Source organism: Scaptodrosophila lebanonensis, unplaced genomic scaffold, assembly GCF_003285725.1.
Source record: "Scaptodrosophila lebanonensis strain 11010-0011.00,11010-0021.00 unplaced genomic scaffold, SlebRS2 tig00000264-arrow-arrow-pilon, whole genome shotgun sequence".
Classification (NCBI taxonomy): domain Eukaryota; kingdom Metazoa; phylum Arthropoda; class Insecta; order Diptera; family Drosophilidae; genus Scaptodrosophila; species Scaptodrosophila lebanonensis.
The window spans coordinates 45,981-71,051 of NW_022060631.1; the positions used below are offsets into that span (position 1 = coordinate 45,981).

General features: G+C 36.7%; 1 protein-coding gene and 1 long non-coding RNA gene across 3 annotated transcripts; both read right to left on the reverse strand.

Moving 5' to 3' along the window:
- Window positions 1-7,252: 7,252 nt before the first annotated feature.
- On the reverse strand, window positions 7,253-20,616 carry LOC115630062 (flocculation protein FLO11-like). Of its 2 annotated transcripts, XM_030526695.1 has the most exons (5): window positions 20,498-20,616; window positions 19,767-20,370; window positions 9,794-10,185; window positions 9,354-9,553; window positions 7,253-7,809 (listed from the first exon to the last, which is right to left on the reverse strand). In XM_030526695.1, the coding sequence occupies exons 2-3, from the start codon at window positions 20,368-20,370 to the stop codon at window positions 10,175-10,177; spliced, it is 615 nt and encodes a 204-aa protein (XP_030382555.1). In that variant the 5' UTR covers window positions 20,498-20,616; the 3' UTR covers window positions 7,253-7,809; window positions 9,354-9,553; window positions 9,794-10,174. The 2 variants fall into 2 exon arrangements, with proteins under 2 accessions (XP_030382555.1, XP_030382556.1); XM_030526696.1 differs by lacking the exon at window positions 9,354-9,553.
- Window positions 11,343-14,409, reverse strand: LOC115630063. Its single transcript, XR_003995988.1, has 3 exons — window positions 14,228-14,409; window positions 13,788-13,987; window positions 11,343-12,243 (listed from the first exon to the last, which is right to left on the reverse strand). It is a non-coding gene; the product is annotated as an uncharacterized LOC115630063 (long non-coding RNA).
- Window positions 20,617-25,071: the final 4,455 nt, after the last annotated feature.

The window sequence follows — 25,071 nt, forward strand, 5'->3', positions numbered from 1 at the left end:
ATATGTATGAATAAAAATTGAAGGAAAAGTTCGAGACCAAAAAACAAGTTGTGCACAGTCAACAAGCAGGTCGGAAACATAGTCCCCAATAATATAAAAGTATTTGGAAGAAAATGTATATAACAGAGGAATACTGTTGCAAACGAAGCGCAAACGTGCCGCACAAAGGTGCCCCATACAAAAAGAAATTAGTATGGAAGAAAAAATGCGAGCGGAAACAGGCAGCACATCGTTAGCAAAAAATAAAGGTAAAAACGAGCAGATTAGATTGAGACATGATTAATTATGCTCAGTAAGAAAATTTATAAAGAAAAACAACAAGAGGAATAAATTACTGGATAAATTGTGCAATAAAAGTTAACTTAAGAATGTTGTATGAACAAAATAAATATGCGAATCAATTAATCAACAAAAGTAAATGAGGGGAAATGGTACTGAGTTACCAACGGAAGAAAGAAAAGAACAACAGTATGTTGAAAGAGAGTGAGAGGGGTAATACAACCAAGAGAGGCTGTGGGAGAGCCGATTTTAAACAGCTGTAGTTCGGAGCAGGCTAGTAACGTAGGTGAACGCCCTTTGCGAGCGTAAGCCATAAGCTTTTGTGAAAAATATATGAGTATGAATGGTTTAGTTGCATAGGTCAGTGACGCATGTGTAAATGTATTTTCTTACTGAGGAAGTAAGTATGTACAATATGGGCATAAAGTTGATGTGGATGAGTTTAGATAAGTAATTTAATTATTTATTACAGAATTAAGTAAAATGCATGAAAATGCAAAAAAGGGAACGACAAAATGAATTATTTAATAATTGTGAAATTAATTAATTGATTTGAAAAGTAATATAAAAAATAAATAAACTAGAGAATGCAGAACAAAATAATAAATTATACTTTTGGATTGTGAGGGAACGAAAAAGTATTATGTAGTAGCCGTTTGACTTGCAAGGTACGACAGAAGATGAAAAAGTGAAGAATAAGAGTTGGCAATTCAAGTTAATAGACAAAAAGTATTACAAAATGAATAAAAATAAACAGCAGAGGAAGGTAAGATTTGTGCTGGGATATATTCCCATGCCAGTGGATAAAACATCGTTCCATAACCAGCATGAAGATCAGTTTGTTTGCAGATAAAGGCTTGGAGTGTTGAATTTCCGCTGACAGCGGAAAAAATTTCAAGTATAGCCTCTGGCAGCAGTAACGCACCTGCTAAAAAGGGGAAATATAAATTCAAATCGAGAGAAAGAGAGAAAAAACCATACTGAAAAGAGGACAGATATACTGCACAAATGGGCGGTGTATATGTATGAGTAAGCACAATGTTGCTGTGCAACTTAAAGAGAACTTTGTGGCTATGAATTGTGGGAGAGCGACGTGTACATTATGTAGTAGCCGTTTAGTTTAAGTAGTAGATCTATAGACGTGGGAATGGAAAAATGTGCAATTGGCTAAGAAGAATAACAATTTATAGGCAGGAACTAATTTCAATAGGAAATTAACAAAAATGAATGATTCAGATGAATGTTTTCTCTTATTGTAAATTTAAGGTAAGAATAAAGGAAATAAAAATAAAATCCATTGGGAAGAGAATTTACATTTAATTTATTTTATATTATTTTTCATTGACTTTATGAAAATGGTAACGAGCTAATATTTGTCAGAGGGAGGGATTCTATTTGGGAGATCATGTGGACGATATCGATTAGGAAAGACACCTCCTATAAATGTGGAAAATAGATTACGTACAAGAGGATTATCATGCGATTGGATTTTATCCTTATACCTGCTGGAATGAACGTTGATCTGGTCCCATACCGAAGCAATGTTAAAGGCAGCATGAATGTGTGAGTTCCTTACAAAAGGAATAGCGTTGGTACAGAGGCGCAGAATTTTATTCTGGATTATTTGAATTATACGAATGTGCACATCAGCAGCACATCCCCACAATTCTATACCATACCGGAAAATGGGCGCAATAATTTGATTGTAGATTAAAAGTTTGTTGCGTGTGCTTAAGCGAGAACGAGAGTTTAGGAGCCAACTGTATTTGCGTATTTTAGAGATAAGTGAGAATTTCACTGAACGAATGTGACTATGCCAAAGCAATTTTCTATCCAGGTGTAATCCTAGATATTTCACAATGGATTTACGGGGAATGACCACATTGTCCAATTTAACATTGGGTATGTTATCACTCCGTCGTGTAAATACTAGATGGGAGGATTTACTACTATTGATTTTTATATTCCAGGATTTTGCCCAGTCAGAAAAAGTGATTAAGAAACAGCTCATCATATTGGTACATACAGAGGAGTTTGTGTGACTAAAAAGAATAGCGGTGTCATCAGCATAAGTGGCAATAAGGGCTCTACTATGGGAAAATCTGGGAAAGCTAGGAGTTGGCATATCACTGACGAATATGTTGTAAAGAGTGGGTGCGAGAACGCTTCCCTGGGGGACACCAGCTCTAATTGGACGCACTGATGATAGAATGCCCCTCTCCTTGACACAAAAGGAGCGATTAGACAAATAGGATTTGAATAGCTCATACAATGGCTGAGATAAAAATGCTTTAAGCTTGAAGAGGAGGCCGTCATGCCACACTCGGTCGAAAGCCTGTTCGATGTCCAGGAAAACGGCCGAGGTGAATTGATTGTTGTAGAAAGTGAGGTGCACATGGTTAACAATGCGGTGAACCTGTTGAATGGTACTGTGTTCCCTACGGAATCCAAATTGGTGATCGGGTATAATGTCACTAAGTTCAAGAATATCATTTAGACGGACGGACATAACGATTTCAAAAAGTTTGGAAAGAGCCGATAGAAGACTAATGGGTCTATAGTCCTTTAGTTGGCTTAAAGAGCGACCAGATTTAGGAATCATGCTGACAGCCGCGCATTTCCATTGTTTTGGAAAATAACGAAGCCGCAGCATGACATTAAAAAGTTTTACTAGAAACATGATGGCACGGTGGGGAAGGCAGCGCAAAACCCGGTTTGAGATGTTATCTAAGCCAGGGGCTTTTTTAATTTTTAAGTTGGCTATATGATTAACTAATTCGGATGGACTGACGTGACGAATAGGAGTAAGTGGTAAAACTTCGTTTGAGTTGTCATTAAGTGCCGCAGTCACACGTTGAGTTTGGGCCTCAGAAGCAAAGTCCAAAGGGGTGAAACGAGACTCTAATTCATTTGCGAACGCTTCCGCAACTTCTAGAGGAGTAGTACACCAGTTTCCTGCAGAATCCTTGATGGGGGCCACCATATGTGGCTGGGATTTGAGGTGTTTCGTAGCACGCCATAAATTAAAGCCACCTTTTTTAGTAGGGTCAGCATTCTGCAGTATGAAATTAAAGTGTGCCGAACGAATACGTTTGAGAAAATTGGACAAAATGCGTGACACAAATTGCCAGTCAGATTTGTGTATTGGGGAACGGGTGCGAATATATAGCTTACGAAGTTGTCGCTTGAGGCGGGCAAGCTCAAGGGCTTCAGCTTTTAAAGGAGGTCGGTAAAATGGGGAGCGATGGAAGAATGGTGAGTTGGTAGACGGAGTAGCTGCAATGGCAGAAGTGCGTAGTTTGGCAGTGAATAAATCAATAGCATCATCTATGTCATCGGTGGAATCGATGTCCATATTTAGATTAATGCTGTTGCTAAGGTGAGTTTTGAACAGTTGTATGTTGGTGTATTTAGTAAATAAAATTGAGTTGGTAGATGATGGAGAAACGGAGGGGGAAAAAATTGCAGAAAGGCCAAAATTAAGTGTAATAATTAAAGGAACATGATCGCTTGTTAGGTCAAAAAGGCGAGAAATATTCATTAGAGAGTGAGGAATATTTTTAGTTACTGCAAAATCGAGCACAGATGGTGTAAAGCCACTGCGCGGGAAATGAGTAGGTTCGGCAGTAGAAAGTATATTAATAGAGCTAGAAGATAGAATAGAATCAGCAAGGGCAAGACCGCGAGGGCAGCTCCTAAAGTTACCCCACAAGCGATGCTTGGCATTCCAGTCACCACCCACGAGGAATCTATCACCAAGCTGATCAAAGAGTTGGGAGAAAAATGAATGAGAGGCCATTTGATTTGGTGGCCAGTAGCATGCTGAGATAGTGATAGGGCCGATAAAGGTGTTTATCACCATGCGGCAAATATGAGCGTAGTCTTCAGAAATAAAAGGAAGGGGCTGAAAGGGAATTCTATCAGAGATAATGATTGCAGAACCTCCAGAAACGGGGCGAGTATGAGTGTTATAACAAAAGAGAAACTTAAAACCAGGAATTGAAATAGAAATATTTGGGGAGAGTTTAGTCTCCGAGATTAACATTATATCGATGTTGTTGCTTCTAAGAAAGAGTTCTATATCATGAAGTTTATGGCGTATGCCATTAGCGTTCCAAATTGATATTTTAATTGTGTCACTCATTTGGTTTGGAGGGAAGTAAAAGTGAAACGAGCTGCTCCATCCTGGAAAAGGAGGCCGTTAGTTGAGATTGAAACGTAGTAATTTGAAATTGAAGATAGTCCAACGTGTTGGAGACAAAGGTTCGATATTCCTTGTCAGGAAGACTAGACATGTATTGAGCGTCAGTTTGTGAAGGAACCCTATAAACTGTGGGGCTCTGATGTGTAACTGTGTCGGGGTTTGAAGAGTCAACAGGAATTTTGCCAATAATTCTGGGGAATTTCTGGCCTTGCCATTGAAATGGAACGTCAGCAAGAATATATTTGTTACTGAGTGATCGCACCATATCAGCATATGATCTCGGCGGAGGATTGGATTTGGCCTGTTTGTCGCCAGAAGGAGGTGCATTTGTAGCTGGAGGAGAAGTTAAAACAGAAGAAGCAGATGGGAGATTATTCGAAACAAAATTTGCGAACTGGGTGTTAAAAGAAGCATCAGTCGCTTGGGGATTTTTTCTGACTGTGGACGGTATAGGAAGAGGAGGAAAATTTTCTCGATCAGTTGGGACAGACGCAAGCTGTTTTGCGAGCGTACGAGCCGGAAGTTGGTGAGTTTTGTTACGTCGAGCCCTAATGGCGGCCAAAACTGGGCAACCATTATAACTGGCAGTGTGAGAGCCGTTGCAGTTGGCGCACGTGGCATCCGTGTCAGGAGGCTTAGTGCAGGAAGAGGAAAGATGGTCTTTACCACATTTGACACACTTAGGATTGTGTTTACAAAATTTGGCAGTATGTTCAAATTTCTGACATCTTTTACATTGCGGAATGCTAGTGTTTCTGACAGTTGCCTCAACATTAACTATGAAATTTCCAATATGCTTAACAAGGAATATTTTCTCATTTTTGGGAGTATTGATTAAGTTAACATAGAAGGCGTTAGGCGAATATTTAGCCGCAGAATCTGGATTACGTTTGTCTTTAAAAGTGGGATTGTGGACGCTCACCACATCAAAGCCCTGATTTATGAGCGAATTTTTAATAAAATCCGTAGAAGTGGAGCGAGGTAACCCCCTAATATAAACGCGTAGGGGCCTGAGTTCTTTCGGTTGGTGAGTATGATATCTGGCATCATGTTCGTCAAGATGCTGGATAATTAGACGATAGGATTCAGGGATCTTAGCGTGAATCCACACACTGCCAGGGGCACCCATTTTTAACAAAAAATGTTCTGGTTGAACTACAGTGGACAGTGAGGACAATAAATTAGAGGCATCCTCGCACTCAACTTGAATTGGGGGTGGTTTACCAGACGTAATATGAAAAAGTACAGGCTTACCCTGATCCATTGAATTACTTGCTTGTTGAGCAGTAGGAGCCACAGAATCCAAGGGAGCCACAGCTGACAAGTTTCCGTGATCAGATGTGAAAGAGGACAGTAATTGGTTTGGTTGTGGTGAAGCTGGAAGAACCGTTGCATCTTCTCCAGGAGATAAGTCGCCGGACATATCACCCTCATCACTAACGAGCTCAATTAAGTCAGGATTTAGGGAGTCGTGGGCATCCAGCCTCTGCACATCGTGCTGGGCAGTACGCGCTGAGGAAGATATGCGCCGCACAGCAACACTGGCGCGAACTCGTCTGGTTTTAGGAGAAATGTGAGTAGTATTTGCGCGCATATAAAGTGCAGCCGCATTATTGCCTGATGCTGCGGCCGCCTTAACAGAAGAGTTATTAGGTTGAGCCGAAAGTTGTGCGTTTACAGAACGACGTGTAACTGTAGACGAGTTGATAGCAGGATGAGAATCCGTTTTGGGAGTGGAACAAGATGGTTCATTTTTGCGATTATCCTCCTTTGGAGATGATGAGAGAGTTGCAGGCTTAGTAGAGCCTCCACTAAGCAGAACATTTGAAGTAACCAATTGAGGCCGATTAGGGCTTCTTTTGGGTTTAGCAGTGACCAGTGTATATTTTTCTTGATTCATTATGAAAAGAGAAAATTGTACGAAATAATAAGTTTATAGTCGAGTTATTTTATAGTTTGTTTAAATATGAAATAAATTGCATAAATAAACCGACACAGCGGCATAATCACGATACCAAAAAGCCACACTGTGCGGAAAAATATTCTCCTACCGAACCCGTACACGCGTCAAAGTCAGAACTCTACCAGCATGTGCACATAAGATCCAACTCTCTAAGCTGAGGAGTCAATACCATACATCAACACACTGAAGCGCCCAAAAACCAGTCACGGCCAGGAAAAATCCGGCAGAAAGGATCCCCACACACAGGCAGCCCAAAGCGCACAAAAAGCCGAATGCCAATCTATTAAGCAGAAAAGAGAAAAATAAAAAATTATTATGAATCAAGTTCAGGTGAAAGTCAATTGAAGGTCAAGTGACAACTGAAGGTCAAACGGAGCAAAGGTTGAGAGCTGGTACAGTCACGCACTCTAACCACGTAATCCTACCAACACTAGCACAGTTTTTTTGTTTTATATCGTTTATTATGGCGCACAAGGCCGAGAAATGGGTACAACAAACTTAATCTAAAATTAAATACTAATCCCAATTACAGCCAAGAGTGTGCAGTGATAGGAGGCAGCAACATTTAAATTTGTCTTAATCCTTCCCTTTTAGAAGAGTGGAGGGAATGCGGGGAGAATCCGAAGCAGTGATGATTAGGTACCCCTTCCCTCTTGGGGGCACCAAATGGTACATTAAGTTTGTGAGTGTTGTACATAGTTGCATAATAGTATAGTATAAATGTAGTTAAATTTAAATGATACAATGTGCAATATTTGATTACTATGTGATGAGCAGTACATGTTAGATTTATGAATGTTGTGCAAAAGTAGTATAATATGGTATATATATAATTAAATTTATGTGATATGGTGTGCAATATATAAGTATAATGTGGTAAGCAAATGCAAGTTAAATTGTGAATGTTGCACAAATAGTGGTATAAAAGTATATAAAAAATAATTAAATTTGTGTGATATGATGTGCAATATTTAAATTTAGTGTGATAAGTAAATGTGATATTTTTAAAGAATTTTAACAAAATATATAAGACAAAATTTTTGGACTTAAGAATAGTAAATGTAGTTTATAAAGTAAAAAATAAAAGCTATTACATTGAAATGAAAAATTAAATTGTTTCATTTTGAAAATTATATAAGACAATATTTTGAAATGCGTGTGGCTCAGGCTTTTTTTTAAGTGTGAGGTGTAAGTTTAACAAAATAATATGTATGTATACGTTGCTAGTAACAATAAATGTGGGCTTATAGACTATGACAATGGAACAATGTTTATAAATTAAAGTAGATTCTAAGTTAGTGCTGCAGAAGTTCCGAGGCTGAATGATGTCCAAGTCCGGGGATGATGTGCCAAAAGAAACGATCTTGTGAGAAGCCGCCAGTTAGTCCATTATTAAAGTTTGGGAAGTAAAATGAAGAACTAATTAGTGTTTTGTTATATGGAGGATAAATCCTGAGAAACAATAAAGATGTGTGATTTATGGTAGAGTGTGCTGTTTGATGATGAGTATATTATAAGGTGTGAATCGGCATGAGTGTAGCAATGTGTGCAGAGAAGTGTGTGTAGACGGAATGATGTGTGTGTAGGGTAGGAGTCCAGGACCCAGTACGACAGGATTGAAGAATAATGTGCGTATAAATGAATTATTTATATTATTGTTTACTTTATGTGGTTTGAAAAATTTATGGATTAATGATTGATTTATGATGTGCGTTATTAGGAAATTTTTGTTGTAATTTTATAATATTTATAAGGCTTGTTTTATGATGTTATGGGCTATTTGATATAATGAATTATGCAACTATAGATTATTGTTATTATATTGGCTTGACAGTTTATTAAGTGAAATGTGATTATTTTGAGTTAGTTATTGTGGCTTTTAATTTATGAAATGAAGAATTGTGTAGATGTGTGATTTCGTTAAGTGTGTGTAATTAATTATTCGATGATGGAATTTTATTTAATGTGTGTTTTGATTAGATACATGTAATTAATTGTGAAGTTGTGTGGAAATGATAGTGTTTGTTATAGTATGTAGATTTTATAGGCAAAATTATGATTGCTTTGTAAATTTTTGCGGGGAATGTAAATAAGTAATTAAATTGGTGACTAGTTTGTAAATTATAGTGTGTTTTGTTTTAAGTTAATTATTTGTGGTTTCAAATTTATAAAATGTGGACTTGTGTGAATATGCGTTTCCATTGAGTGATGAAGTTATGTAAATATACGATTTAATTAGGTGTATAAATTTTAAATTGTAGAATTGTGTGAAATAATATAGTATTAATTATGGTATGTGTATTAATGTAAATAATTTATAAGCAAATTTATGTTTGCTTTGTAGGTTTTAGCGGGAGATATAAATAGTTATTAAATGTGTGACTGGTTTATCAATTACAGAGTGGTGATTTAAGTTAGTTATTGTGGTTTGTATTTTATGAAGTGATGCATTGTGTAAATGTGATGAGTTGTGTAAATGTGTGTTTCTATGAAGTTATGTAAATATACGATTTAATTAGGTGTATAAATTTTAAATTGTAGAATTGTGTGAAATAATATAGTATTAATTATGGTATGTGTATTAATGTAAATAATTTATAAGCAAATTTATATTTGCTTTGTAGGTTTTAGCGGGAGATATAAATAGTTATTAAATGTGTGACTGGTTTATCAATTACAGAGTGTTGGTTTAAGTTAGTTATTGTGGTTTGTATTTTATAAAGTGATGCATTGTGTAAATGTGATGAGTTGTGTAAATGTGTGTTTCTATTACGTGATGAGATTTTGTAAATATGCGTTTTGATTGTATAAATGTATGAGTTTAAATGTAAAGTTGTATAAGGTAATATGATATTAGTTATAGTATGTAATATAGTGTAAGTAATTTATAAGCAAATTAATATTTACTTTGTAGGTTTTTTTTTTTAACTAACGAGAAGCAGAAATGTCGACGAATTGTCCGGACCATGATGCATTAATAAATTTGCGAACGTCAGGAATTAATGGAGGAGGATGTAACACCAAGCGTAAGGAGTATGGGCGTCCCTTCCGAGGTCGCGTGTGTCCATAATTTTGCGAACATTGGTTACAGGGATGAGAGATCCGGGCTCCAGGCAGATGATTATTGTGATAAGATTAAAAATTAGGTGAATTAATTTGTATGTGAATTTAAAAGCCAATATATTTTGTTTATATTTTGATTATGTGGTGAAAATAAAAAGGTTATATAGCCGATGATATACTTGTATGAAAAATGAATTAGTTATTATGTATTGCGGTATTTAAATGCAGTTATGAATGTTGTGTATGGTTATGGATGATTGATTTAAGTAATTTGTAATATTTACTGTATGAATGTTTGTCTATTTGTAGCGAGGTTGGGTCCGAATTTCCTGCATCAAGGCGTTTGAGAAGTATCGTTGGGATAAATATATCCGCAATAAATCAATATTTGTCCCGCGTTGCAGCAACATCCAACAGGAAGACAGCAGCCCTGCCATATAACAAAATAGGTGATTGGAACAGGTCACCAAGATGATTTCCAAACTGCAGACGAGATGACAGTAATGTGTACAATCTGGGTCACACGTTGCGTCCAGAAGCAGCATGAGTAATGGCCATTTAGCCATCATTCGATATAAATCCAAAATTGGTGTGGGGACACATAGCGGCAGACAGATCCATGGTGAAGAGCGCAGTATATCATCACAGGTAATACGCAGCGAAAGTTATTTCAAGGCTGAGAAGTCGGAATAATTAGTATTTGGTTAGTAGAGAAGAAAGGCACGTTACCAAATTAACTGGAGAGGTGTGGGTCAGTGTAGCAACCGCACACCCGCACAAAACCAGGCAGTCCCGCAGACGCCAGGTGTGACACCGCTGAAGAGGGACACGTGGCCAACCTAAGCGACCAGTAGCATGGACAAGCAGCTGAGCTAGCTGACACCTCCAGCCGCCGCGACCAAACAGGAGACACGGCCCCCACAGCAACAGGATGACACCAGGCGCGCAAGGACACTTGGAGAAGAAAACACGGCACTATAAAAGCAATACGACAGAGTACTTTCTGTTAAGATTTTCTTTAATTGAGATTATAAAAATTTGTTTAAGCGCAGCGAAAAGCACATTCGTGTCTAGTATGAATAACCCGACTGAGGGTTGAGACAGAAAACATAGGCTATTAAAACTGGATTCTGGGTGTACCAGTGGAAAACTGCCGTTAAAAATAAAGCTCATTAACATAAAGCTCGAAAGACACAGTCAAATTGAGCAGAATTAATTTATTAGAGCGGGGCTTAAAACACTTCGCTCATACTGATAGGTTACTCTTTGACAAAAAGAGAATAATATTATAAAGAATAGATAAAGAAAAGAGAGTATATAGGTTATTCATAGTGATAAAGAAGAATTATAGACCCAGGAAATAGAAGAGTTTTGAGCGACCATGGCCAAGAAGCGCTCATTTATATCGCTGCTCGAGGCAGCATATCAGAGCACCAGTCGGCATAACCGCCCATAGATGGTAGAGGGGCGAAGAAGGGCCCAGAATCCAGCTGTATAGAGTAAAAAATTCACACCATACACGGGTCTGGGTCCCTCCAAGCACGAAAAACCTCCATTAGATCAAGGAGCAACATGAATCGAAGACATAGTACAAGGCTATGAAAAGAAATTTTTCGAAGCATACTATGTGATTTAGTGAAATTTAGATGCAAGGTAAATAATTTTGGTATGAATAATAAAATTAAATAATCAAGGATTGCAGGTTGCTCAATTGACCATAGGAAGTTTAACAATGTTATGTTAAACATACTAAAATGTAGGTAACATAACAAATTTTTATACAAATACATGCCGCACATTTTTTTTTTTTTTTTTTTTTTTTATATCGTTTATTATGGCGCACAAGGCCGAGAAATGGGTACAACAAACTTAATCTAAAATTAAATACTAATCCCAATTACAGCCAAGAGTGTGCAGTGATAGGAGGCAGCAACATTTAAATTTGTCTTAATCCTTCCCTTTTAGAAGAGTGGAGGGAATGCGGGGAGAATCCGAAGCAGTGATGATTAGGTACCCCTTCCCTCTTGGGGGCACCAAATGGTACATTAAGTTTGTGAGTGTTGTACATAGTTGCATAATAGTATAGTATAAATGTAGTTAAATTTAAATGATACAATGTGCAATATTTGATTACTATGTGATAAGCAGTACATGTTAGATTTATGAATGTTGTGCAAAAGTAGTATAATATGGTATATATATAATTAAATTTATGTGATATGGTGTGCAATATATAAGTATAATGTGGTAAGCAAATGCAAGTTAAATTGTGAATGTTGCACAAATAGTGGTATAAAAGTATATAAAAAATAATTAAATTTGTGTGATATGATGTGCAATATTTAAATTTAGTGTGATAAGTAAATGTGATATTTTTAAAGAATTTTAACAAAATATATAAGACAAAATTTTTGGACTTAAGAATAGTAAATGTAGTTTATAAAGTAAAAAATAAAAGCTATTACATTGAAATGAAAAATTAAATTGTTTCATTTTGAAAATTATATAAGACAATATTTTGAAATGCGTGTGGCTCAGGCTTTTTTTTAAGTGTGAGGTGTAAGTTTAACAAAATAATATGTATGTATACGTTGCTAGTAACAATAAATGTGGGCTTATAGACTATGACAATGGAACAATGTTTATAAATTAAAGTAGATTCTAAGTTAGTGCTGCAGAAGTTCCGAGGCTGAATGATGTCCAAGTCCGGGGATGATGTGCCAAAAGAAACGATCTTGTGAGAAGCCGCCAGTTAGTCCATTATTAAAGTTTGGGAAGTAAAATGAAGAACTAATTAGTGTTTTGTTATATGGAGGATAAATCCTGAGAAACAATAAAGATGTGTGATTTATGGTAGAGTGTGCTGTTTGATGATGAGTATATTATAAGGTGTGAATCGGCATGAGTGTAGCAATGTGTGCAGAGAAGTGTGTGTAGACGGAATGATGTGTGTGTAGGGTAGGAGTCCAGGACCCAGTACGACAGGATTGAAGAATAATGTGCGTATAAATGAATTATTTATATTATTGTTTACTTTATGTGGTTTGAAAAATTTATGGATTAATGATTGATTTATGATGTGCGTTATTAGGAAATTTTTGTTGTAATTTTATAATATTTATAAGGCTTGTTTTATGATGTTATGGGCTATTTGATATAATGAATTATGCAACTATAGATTATTGTTATTATATTGGCTTGACAGTTTATTAAGTGAAATGTGATTATTTTGAGTTAGTTATTGTGGCTTTTAATTTATGAAATGAAGAATTGTGTAGATGTGTGATTTCGTTAAGTGTGTGTAATTAATTATTCGATGATGGAATTTTATTTAATGTGTGTTTTGATTAGATACATGTAATTAATTGTGAAGTTGTGTGGAAATGATAGTGTTTGTTATAGTATGTAGATTTTATAGGCAAAATTATGATTGCTTTGTAAATTTTTGCGGGGAATGTAAATAAGTAATTAAATTGGTGACTAGTTTGTAAATTATAGTGTGTTTTGTTTTAAGTTAATTATTTGTGGTTTCAAATTTATAAAATGTGGACTTGTGTGAATATGCGTTTCCATTGAGTGATGAAGTTATGTAAATATACGATTTAATTAGGTGTATAAATTTTAAATTGTAGAATTGTGTGAAATAATATAGTATTAATTATGGTATGTGTATTAATGTAAATAATTTATAAGCAAATTTATGTTTGCTTTGTAGGTTTTAGCGGGAGATATAAATAGTTATTAAATGTGTGACTGGTTTATCAATTACAGAGTGGTGATTTAAGTTAGTTATTGTGGTTTGTATTTTATGAAGTGATGCATTGTGTAAATGTGATGAGTTGTGTAAATGTGTGTTTCTATGAAGTTATGTAAATATACGATTTAATTAGGTGTATAAATTTTAAATTGTAGAATTGTGTGAAATAATATAGTATTAATTATGGTATGTGTATTAATGTAAATAATTTATAAGCAAATTTATATTTGCTTTGTAGGTTTTAGCGGGAGATATAAATAGTTATTAAATGTGTGACTGGTTTATCAATTACAGAGTGTTGGTTTAAGTTAGTTATTGTGGTTTGTATTTTATAAAGTGATGCATTGTGTAAATGTGATGAGTTGTGTAAATGTGTGTTTCTATTACGTGATGAGATTTTGTAAATATGCGTTTTGATTGTATAAATGTATGAGTTTAAATGTAAAGTTGTATAAGGTAATATGATATTAGTTATAGTATGTAATATAGTGTAAGTAATTTATAAGCAAATTAATATTTACTTTGTAGGTTTTTTTTTTTAACTAACGAGAAGCAGAAATGTCGACGAATTGTCCGGACCATGATGCATTAATAAATTTGCGAACGTCAGGAATTAATGGAGGAGGATGTAACACCAAGCGTAAGGAGTATGGGCGTCCCTTCCGAGGTCGCGTGTGTCCATAATTTTGCGAACATTGGTTACAGGGATGAGAGATCCGGGCTCCAGGCAGATGATTATTGTGATAAGATTAAAAATTAGGTGAATTAATTTGTATGTGAATTTAAAAGCCAATATATTTTGTTTATATTTTGATTATGTGGTGAAAATAAAAAGGTTATATAGCCGATGATATACTTGTATGAAAAATGAATTAGTTATTATGTATTGCGGTATTTAAATGCAGTTATGAATGTTGTGTATGGTTATGGATGATTGATTTAAGTAATTTGTAATATTTACTGTATGAATGTTTGTCTATTTGTAGCGAGGTTGGGTCCGAATTTCCTGCATCAAGGCGTTTGAGAAGTATCGTTGGGATAAATATATCCGCAATAAATCAATATTTGTCCCGCGTTGCAGCAACATCCAACAGGAAGACAGCAGCCCTGCCATATAACAAAATAGGTGATTGGAACAGGTCACCAAGATGATTTCCAAACTGCAATTTTGGTATGAATAATAAAATTAAATAATCAAGGATTGCAGGTTGCTCAATTGACCATAGGAAGTTTAACAATGTTATGTTAAACATACTAAAATGTAGGTAACATAACAAATTTTTATACAAATACATGCCGCACAGAACCAAACTGGCCAGCAGACAAGATCAGGCGACAGAAGTTTAAGATAGGGAAAAAACATACTGGCAAAATCGAAGTTCTGTAATAAATACAAAATAATTGTTGGACAAGTTCGCGACTGAGACATGATGTGCACAGTTACCATGCAGTCGGCGAATCTAATCCACAATAATTCAGCGTATAAGTGTATAAAGTTTATCAGAATTTAAATTACTGATGTAGTGTTGCCGTGGTATACACCGGCACTCCACACGAGACAGAACAACGTTGACAATGCGTAAGAACATAGGAGCGAAAAGAATGTCAACACGCCGTATTTCAGAGCGAAGAAGAAGGTTGGCGGTAAATTTGAAAAATTCTGAGTTTACTTTAGATGTAGAAAAAATCGAGTAGATAAAGGAAATACTACATGAGGTGAAAAAATTAATTAATTAGAGTTGTATTTGTATAATTTATTTAGTAGCTGCAGAGAGTTGCAATAAAAATATTACAATAAAAAGTTGCCCGCGATGAAAAAAGGGGAAATGAAAGCTCTGACTTGTAGGCGTGTGAAAAGAACGACAATACTTTAAATAAGGGAGACAGAAATAAGACACTCGTGAGAGAATAAACGGAGAGCATTTTAGTATAAGAGTTCCAGCAAGCGTGTAAATAGGTGAATGACCTAGGCGAGCGTGAATTGAAGCTAGAAAAGTGGGATAGGTCAGTAATGCGCCTCATATACGCAGTGTGAATAATAAAGCAAACATATGTTAAAAGCTCTAAGGCGTGTATATCAGAAAAGTGCTTCGTATGCGTAATGTAAAGATGTGTGTGTAGTACGTATGCAGAACCCATTGAGCGCAGTATTGCAGTGCAGCATGTATACTACTAAGAATAGCCTACTTTATGTAGTGGCTGTTTAGTTTTAGTAGTGGTCAGGTGGACAGATAAGTAAAGTATAATATATTAATTGTGATGAAAGTAACTATGAAAAATAATAAGAAAGTATTATCAGATTTATACACCGAAAGTGTAGAAAAATGAAATTATAAAATTTCATGTAATTAAATAAACGTATAGATGTAATTATACCATATATGTATGCTTAATGCATAATAAGAGTATAAATATAATAGGAAATGACTGATATAGAGAATTTATTGGAAAACATTGGGTGGAGGGACTCTGTCTGATAAATTCTTAGGTCGATAGCGATTTGGTGGACCATTACCAGGTGCTAAAGAAAGTAATCCCCGAACGAGGACATTTTCATGCGTACGAATTTTTTCCTTATATCTGCTCGCATGGAGATTAATTTGATCCCAAACCGTAGCAATGTTAAAAGCGTTATGAATATCGGAGTTTCTCACGAATGGAGTAGCGTTTGTACAGCGACGTAAAGTAGAATTTTGTATGGTTTGAATTTTTCTAATATGAACATCTGCGGCACAGCCCCATAGTTCAATTCCATATTTGTATGATGGCGCAATAATCTGATTATAAATAAGCAATTTATTTCGAATGCTGAGGCGAGAACGTGAGTTTAGAAGCCAATTATATTTACGTACTTTAGTTATAAGTGACGATCTAATAGTACCAATATGACTGTTCCATAATAGTTTTCTATCTAGTTTTAAGCCCAGATATACGACTGATGATTTCAATGGTATGACTACATTATCTAATCTTACGTCGGACATACGGAGATTCCGCCATGTAAAGTGCATGTGGGATGATTTCCTACAGTTTATCTTGATATTCCAAGACCTTGCCCAGTTGGAAAAGGTGACGAGGAAATTATTCATTAGACTGACGCATACAGAAGCATTAGCGTCGCTGAATAATATTGCAGTATCATCCGCATATGTGGCAATGAGTGATCTACTACGACAAAGTCTAGGAAGTTGCGGAGTTGGCATGTCACTAACAAAGACATTATAGAGGGTAGGTGCGAGGATGCTTCCCTGCGGGACACCGGCTCGAATTTGACGTACAGATGAAAAGCTACCCCTCTCTTTAACACAGAAGGAGCGATTTGATAAATAGGAAACGAAAAGCTCGTATAATGATTGGGGCAATATCGCTTTTAGTTTAAATAGAAGGCCGCTATGCCACACACGATCGAATGCCTGTTCAATATCAAGAAAAACAGCCGAGGTATATTGGTAACGGTCAAAAGTACAATGAACATGATTCACAATGCGATGTACTTGCTGGATAGTACTATGCTCCTTACGGAAGCCAAACTGGTGATCAGGTATAGTATTACTAAAATCAAGAATATCGTATAATCGGACGGACATGACAATTTCGAATAGTTTGGAAAGAGCGGGTAGTAAACTAATAGGTCTATAGTCTTTTAATTGACTTAGGGAACGACCAGACTTGGGTATCATGGTAACAGCTGCGCATTTCCAGCATGATGGAAAATATCGCAGCCTCAGCATAACGTTAAAGAGTTTAACTAAAAACATGATAGCCCTTTGAGGCAGGCAACGTAAAATTTGGTTAGTAATATTATCTAAGCCGGGGGCTTTTTTGATCTTTAAACTTGCTATGTGATTTGTTAATTCAGACGGACTGACATGACGGATGGGAACGGGTGATGCAGTTACAGCAGAGTTATCATCGATTGTATTTAATACATGTTCTGTTTGCGCACTAGAGGCAAAATCTAGTGGAGTGAAGCGAGCTTCCAATTCGTTAGCAAAAGCCTCGGCAACTTCCAAGGGCGCAGTGCACCAATTGCCAGCGGCATCCTTAATAGGAGCGACCATATGAGGCTGTGTTTTAAGGTGTTTAGTGGCGCGCCACAGGTTAAAACCACCTTTTTTGGACGGATCGGCGTTTTGTAAAATAAAATTAAAGTGATCCGCTCGAATTCGTCTAAGGAAGTTGGAAAGTATGCGTGAAACAAATAGCCAATCCGATTTGTGAACTGGAGATCGAGAGCGAGTATAAAGTTTTCTCAATTGACGTTTTAGGCGAGCCAGCTCGAGGGCTTCGGCTTTTAAAGGAGGCCGATAAAATATTTGATGAGAAGGGAACGGGCTATAAGTCGGTGTGGCTGCGATGGCACAAGAACGAATTTTTGCTGTAAAAATGTTAATTGCATCCTCTATATCATTAATTGTATTGATGTCCATATTTAAATGGATACAATTATTGAGAAGAGTTTTGAAATTTTTAACATTGGTATTTTTTGTGAAAAGTTTCGAGTTTGCAGTTAGATCAGTATCTGGGGGGAGAGATATTGATGATAATCCAAATTTTAAAGTGGCGATGAGTGGGAGGTGATCACTTGTTAAATCAAAGTGCCTACTGATGCTCATTAAGGAATGTGGAATATTTCGAGTTACAGCAAAATCCAATACAGACGGTGTAGCGCCACTACGTGGAAAATGAGTGGGCTCGGCTGTAGAAAGAATATTTAATCTTTCAGAAGATAGAATAATGTCAGCTAAAGCTGAGCCGCGCGGGCAGCTTCGAAAGTTGCCCCACAATCGGTGTTTGGCGTTCCAATCGCCTCCAATGAAAAATTTGTCGCCAAGTTGGTTAAAAAGTGTTGAGAAAAACAAATGTGAAACCAATTGATTAGGTGGCCAATAGCAGGAGGCAATAGTGATAAAACCGATGTAAGTATTTATTACAATGCGGCAAATGTGAGAATGCTCTTCCGAAATTGGGGGGAGAGGCTGATAAGGAATTTTTTTAGAAATAATGATAGCCGAACCACCAGCAGCAGACCGAGTATTTTGGTTAAAAGCGAAAAGAAGATCATAGCCAGGAATCGAAGTTGTAATGTTGGAGGAGAGTTTAATCTCCGAAATTAACATAATGTCAATATTGTTGCTTATAAGAAAAAGTTCAATATCGTGGAACTTGCGGCGAATGCCGTTTGAATTCCAAATTGACAATCTGATTGTGTTATTCATTGTGATTGGAAAGCGAGAGAACCAGCTGCTCCATCCTGGCAAAGGAGGCCTTTAGCTGATTTTGAAAGCAGGTAATTTGATACTGCATGTAATCAAAACTGTTCGAAACGTAAGTTCTGAATTCTTTTTCAGGAAGATTTAAAAAGTTTGTAGTAGGAGACTCGGTTTGGGGACCGTCTCTCTGGTTTGAGACTGTGGGGATTTGCTGAGAGCGTACCGTTTGTGAAGTTGAAGGGATATTTGCAGTTTTTCCCAGTATTCTTGGAATTTTTTCCCCTTGCCATTGGGACGGAATATCCGCAAGAATATGTTTGGTACTAAGGGAGCGTACCATGTCGGCATATGTTGTAGGCTGCGCTACCGGTTTTTTAAGGCTGCCTTCTGCTGGTGGAGTAGGGTTTTTTTTAACGAAATTAGTAAATTCCGTATTGAAAGATCCATCTGCTGTTTCAATATTTTGCCTGGCCTTTGATGGATTGGGCGGAGGAGGAAAATCGGCCTGTCTAAGTGGAGCTGATGCAAGTTGCAGTGCACGAGTTCGAGCCGGAAGCTGATGGAATTTGTTACGTCTGGCTTTTAGTGCCGCTAAAATAGGGCAACCAGAATAATTGGCTGTATGAGAGCCATTGCAATTAGCACATGTGGGAAGTGTATCAATGTGTTTTGTGCAGGTGGCTGACAAGTGGTCATTCCCACATTTAACACACTTGGGATTATGTTTGCAAAATTTTGCGGTGTGTTCAAAGCGTTGACATCGCTTACACTGCGGTATATCAAGATTTTTGTTTGTTGCCTCAACACGGACAATATAATTACCAATGTTCTTGATTTGGAAAATTCTCTCGTTTTTGGGAGTGTTAAGAAGATTAACAAAAAATGCATTTGGAGAGAATTTCACAGCCTGATCAGGTTTGCGTTTGTCAACAAAGGTAGGGTTGTGAACACTCACTATATCAAAACCCTGATCAGTTAACGAGTCAATTATATGTTTAGGAGGGGTAGCACGCGGTAAGCCTCTGACGTACACACGAAGGGGCCTGAGTTCTTTTGGCTGATGGGTGTGATACCGAAAATCATTAGCATCAAGAAAATGAATAATTTTCCTGTATTCGTCAGGAGCCTTGGAGTGCACCCAAACATTGCCCAAAGTGCCCATTTTTAAAAGAAACATGGTCGGCAATACCACATTTGACAAGGAAGTGAGCAATATTGAGGCATCATCGCATTCTACCTGAATGGGTGGGGGCTTTCCAGAGAAAATAAGAGCAAAATTTGGCTTACCCTGGTTCTCCAAGTCGGACTGTGAGGGAGTAGGCTCCGCAACTTCATTTTGTATAGAAGTATGCTGGTTTGGTGGTGTAGTAGGAGGAGCACTCGAGCCTTCCATATGGGACGAGTCACTGTCAAGGTCTCCCTCGTCACTTTCCAATTCAATGAGGTCTGGCCTGGTTTGATCCTGGGCATCGCGCCTTTGAGTGTCGTGCTGAGCGGCCCTTGCCGAGGCAGAGGTACGTCGCACAGCAGCACTGGAACGGACGCGTCGTGTTTTTGGCGAAGTATGGGGTGCATTGGCACGCTTATAAAGCGATGCCGTGTTGCTACCCAGGTTTGCCGCCTCCTCCACAGATGGATTATAGGGCTTGACGGGAATATGGAGATCACCTGAACGCCGAACCACGGTTGTGGAATTAATAACTGGGTGAAAAACCTTCTTTGGAGTAGAACTAGAAGGTTCATGTTTGCTAGTGTCCTTCTTTGGAGATGGTGAAAGTGAAGTGGGCTTGGAACTTCCGGCACACAAGAGGACATTAGAAGTAACCAAGGGAGGCCCCTTTGGACTTCTTTTAGGCTTAGCCGCCGTTAACTTGGATCTATCTTGATTCATCTTTAGAAAAAGGAAAAAGTATGGAGATTAGTATAGAAGAAATTTATTTAATGGTCAAAGCTTAGAGTCGAGTTATTCATCGGATAATTAAATTTGCAAAAAACAAGGATGACACTGTAGTACTAACCTTAATGCTAAGGGCCACACCACACAAGAAGAAAATCCACCACCGGGCCCAAGCACGTGCAGAAGTATGGCCACAAACAGCGCGAACTTACCAGACCTGACCCACAAAGGAGAAACAAATCAGCACCCACGCACTGCAGCAGCCAGAAAATCGACACGGCCAGAATAACCAGGCAGGGGAAAGTTCAAACGCACGGGCAGCCAATGCACAAGATCAGACAGAAAGTCAAAAAATTTTTGTCAAAGCTGTGGAAAAGCTGTGAAAAATTTGAAAAATGAATAAAAATTAATGAATAAGAATGAAAATAAATAAGAATGAAAATAAATAAGAATGAAAAATTAACGAGACAAATGAAGGTCAAGATAGATGAAGGTCAAGACACAATAGGTCAAGACAAATCAAGGTCAAATCGAAAACACGTAATGACAGTATAGGCACGCACTCACACCCATGCAATCCTACCAACACTAGTGTAATACTGTTGAAAAAGGGACACGTGGCCAGCCTAAGCGACCAGCAGCATGGACAAGCAGCTGAGCTAGCTGACACCTCCAGCCGCCGCGACCAAACAGGAGACACGGCCCCCACAGCAACAGGATGACACCAGGCGCGCAAGGACACTTGGAGAAGAAAACACGGCACTATAAAAGCAATACGACAGAGTACTTTCTGTTAAGATTTTCTTTAATTGAGATTATAAAAATTTGTTTAAGCGCAGCGAAAAGCACATTCGTGTCTAGTATGAATAACCCGACTGAGGGTTGAGACAGAAAACATAGGCTATTAAAACTGGATTCTGGGTGTACCAGTGGAAAACTGCCGTTAAAAATAAAGCTCATTAACATAAAGCTCGAAAGACACACTCAAATTGAGCAGAATTAATTTATTAGAGCGGGGCTTAAAACACTTCGCTCATACTGATAGGTTACTCTTTGACAAAAAGAGAATAATATTATAAAGAATAGATAAAGAAAAGAGAGTATATAGGTTATTCATAGTGATAAAGAAGAATTATAGACCCAGGAAATAGAAGAGTTTTGAGCGACCATGGCCAAGAAGCGCTCATTTATATCGCTGCTCGAGGCAGCATATCAGAGCACCAGTCGGCATAACCGCCCATAGATGGTAGAGGGGCGAAGAAGGGCCCAGAATCCAGCTGTATAGAGTAAAAAATTCACACCATACACGGGTCTGGGTCCCTCCAAGCACGAAAAACCTCCATTAGATCAAGGAGCAACATGAATCGAAGACATAGTACAAGGCTATGAAAAGAAATTTTTCGAAGCATACTATGTGATTTAGTGAAATTTAGATGCAAGGTAAATAATTTTGGTATGAATAATAAAATTAAATAATCAAGGATTGCAGGTTGCTCAATTGACCATAGGAAGTTTAACAATGTTATGTTAAACATACTAAAATGTAGGTAACATAACAAATTTTTATACAAATACATGCCGCACAGAACCAAACTGGCCAGCAGACAAGATCAGGCGACAGAAGTTTAAGATAGGGAAAAAACATACTGGCAAAATCGAAGTTCTGTAATAAATACAAAATAATTGTTGGACAAGTTCGCGACTGAGACATGATGTGCACAGTTACCATGCAGTCGGCGAATCTAATCCACAATAATTCAGCGTATAAGTGTATAAAGTTTATCAGAATTTAAATTACTGATGTAGTGTTGCCGTGGTATACACCGGCACTCCACACGAGACAGAACAACGTTGACAATGCGTAAGAACATAGGAGCGAAAAGAATGTCAACACGCCGTATTTCAGAGCGAAGAAGAAGGTTGGCGGTAAATTTGAAAAATTCTGAGTTTACTTTAGATGTAGAAAAAATCGAGTAGATAAAGGAAATACTACATGAGGTGAAAAAATTAATTAATTAGAGTTGTATTTGTATAATTTATTTAGTAGCTGCAGAGAGTTGCAATAAAAATATTACAATAAAAAGTTGCCCGCGATGAAAAAAGGGGAAATGAAAGCTCTGACTTGTAGGCGTGTGAAAAGAACGACAATACTTTAAATAAGGGAGACAGAAATAAGACACTCGTGAGAGAATAAACGGAGAGCATTTTAGTATAAGAGTTCCAGCAAGCGTGTAAATAGGTGAATGACCTAGGCGAGCGTGAATTGAAGCTAGAAAAGTGGGATAGGTCAGTAATGCGCCTCATATACGCAGTGTGAATAATAAAGCAAACATATGTTAAAAGCTCTAAGGCGTGTATATCAGAAAAGTGCTTCGTATGCGTAATGTAAAGATGTGTGTGTAGTACGTATGCAGAACCCATTGAGCGCAGTATTGCAGTGCAGCATGTATACTACTAAGAATAGCCTACTTTATGTAGTGGCTGTTTAGTTTTAGTAGTGGTCAGGTGGACAGATAAGTAAAGTATAATATATTAATTGTGATGAAAGTAACTATGAAAAATAATAAGAAAGTATTATCAGATTTATACACCGAAAGTGTAGAAAAATGAAATTATAAAATTTCATGTAATTAAATAAACGTATAGATGTAATTATACCATATATGTATGCTTAATGCATAATAAGAGTATAAATATAATAGGAAATGACTGATATAGAGAATTTATTGGAAAACATTGGGTGGAGGGACTCTGTCTGATAAATTCTTAGGTCGATAGCGATTTGGTGGACCATTACCAGGTGCTAAAGAAAGTAATCCCCGAACGAGGACATTTTCATGCGTACGAATTTTTTCCTTATATCTGCTCGCATGGAGATTAATTTGATCCCAAACCGTAGCAATGTTAAAAGCGTTATGAATATCGGAGTTTCTCACGAATGGAGTAGCGTTTGTACAGCGACGTAAAGTAGAATTTTGTATGGTTTGAATTTTTCTAATATGAACATCTGCGGCACAGCCCCATAGTTCAATTCCATATTTGTATGATGGCGCAATAATCTGATTATAAATAAGCAATTTATTTCGAATGCTGAGGCGAGAACGTGAGTTTAGAAGCCAATTATATTTACGTACTTTAGTTATAAGTGACGATCTAATAGTACCAATATGACTGTTCCATAATAGTTTTCTATCTAGTTTTAAGCCCAGATATACGACTGATGATTTCAATTTTTTTTTTTTTTTTTTTTTTATATCGTTTATTATGGCGCACAAGGCCGAGAAATGGGTACAACAAACTTAATCTAAAATTAAATACTAATCCCAATTACAGCCAAGAGTGTGCAGTGATAGGAGGCAGCAACATTTAAATTTGTCTTAATCCTTCCCTTTTAGAAGAGTGGAGGGAATGCGGGGAGAATCCGAAGCAGTGATGATTAGGTACCCCTTCCCTCTTGGGGGCACCAAATGGTACATTAAGTTTGTGAGTGTTGTACATAGTTGCATAATAGTATAGTATAAATGTAGTTAAATTTAAATGATACAATGTGCAATATTTGATTACTATGTGATAAGCAGTACATGTTAGATTTATGAATGTTGTGCAAAAGTAGTATAATATGGTATATATATAATTAAATTTATGTGATATGGTGTGCAATATATAAGTATAATGTGGTAAGCAAATGCAAGTTAAATTGTGAATGTTGCACAAATAGTGGTATAAAAGTATATAAAAAATAATTAAATTTGTGTGATATGATGTGCAATATTTAAATTTAGTGTGATAAGTAAATGTGATATTTTTAAAGAATTTTAACAAAATATATAAGACAAAATTTTTGGACTTAAGAATAGTAAATGTAGTTTATAAAGTAAAAAATAAAAGCTATTACATTGAAATGAAAAATTAAATTGTTTCATTTTGAAAATTATATAAGACAATATTTTGAAATGCGTGTGGCTCAGGCTTTTTTTTAAGTGTGAGGTGTAAGTTTAACAAAATAATATGTATGTATACGTTGCTAGTAACAATAAATGTGGGCTTATAGACTATGACAATGGAACAATGTTTATAAATTAAAGTAGATTCTAAGTTAGTGCTGCAGAAGTTCCGAGGCTGAATGATGTCCAAGTCCGGGGATGATGTGCCAAAAGAAACGATCTTGTGAGAAGCCGCCAGTTAGTCCATTATTAAAGTTTGGGAAGTAAAATGAAGAACTAATTAGTGTTTTGTTATATGGAGGATAAATCCTGAGAAACAATAAAGATGTGTGATTTATGGTAGAGTGTGCTGTTTGATGATGAGTATATTATAAGGTGTGAATCGGCATGAGTGTAGCAATGTGTGCAGAGAAGTGTGTGTAGACGGAATGATGTGTGTGTAGGGTAGGAGTCCAGGACCCAGTACGACAGGATTGAAGAATAATGTGCGTATAAATGAATTATTTATATTATTGTTTACTTTATGTGGTTTGAAAAATTTATGGATTAATGATTGATTTATGATGTGCGTTATTAGGAAATTTTTGTTGTAATTTTATAATATTTATAAGGCTTGTTTTATGATGTTATGGGCTATTTGATATAATGAATTATGCAACTATAGATTATTGTTATTATATTGGCTTGACAGTTTATTAAGTGAAATGTGATTATTTTGAGTTAGTTATTGTGGCTTTTAATTTATGAAATG

Excerpts from the sequence above, each read along its gene's own strand:
- LOC115630062 (XM_030526696.1), bottom strand. The coding sequence starts at position 20,370 with ATGAATCAAGATAGATCCAAGTTAACGGCGGCTAAGCCTAAAAGAAGT.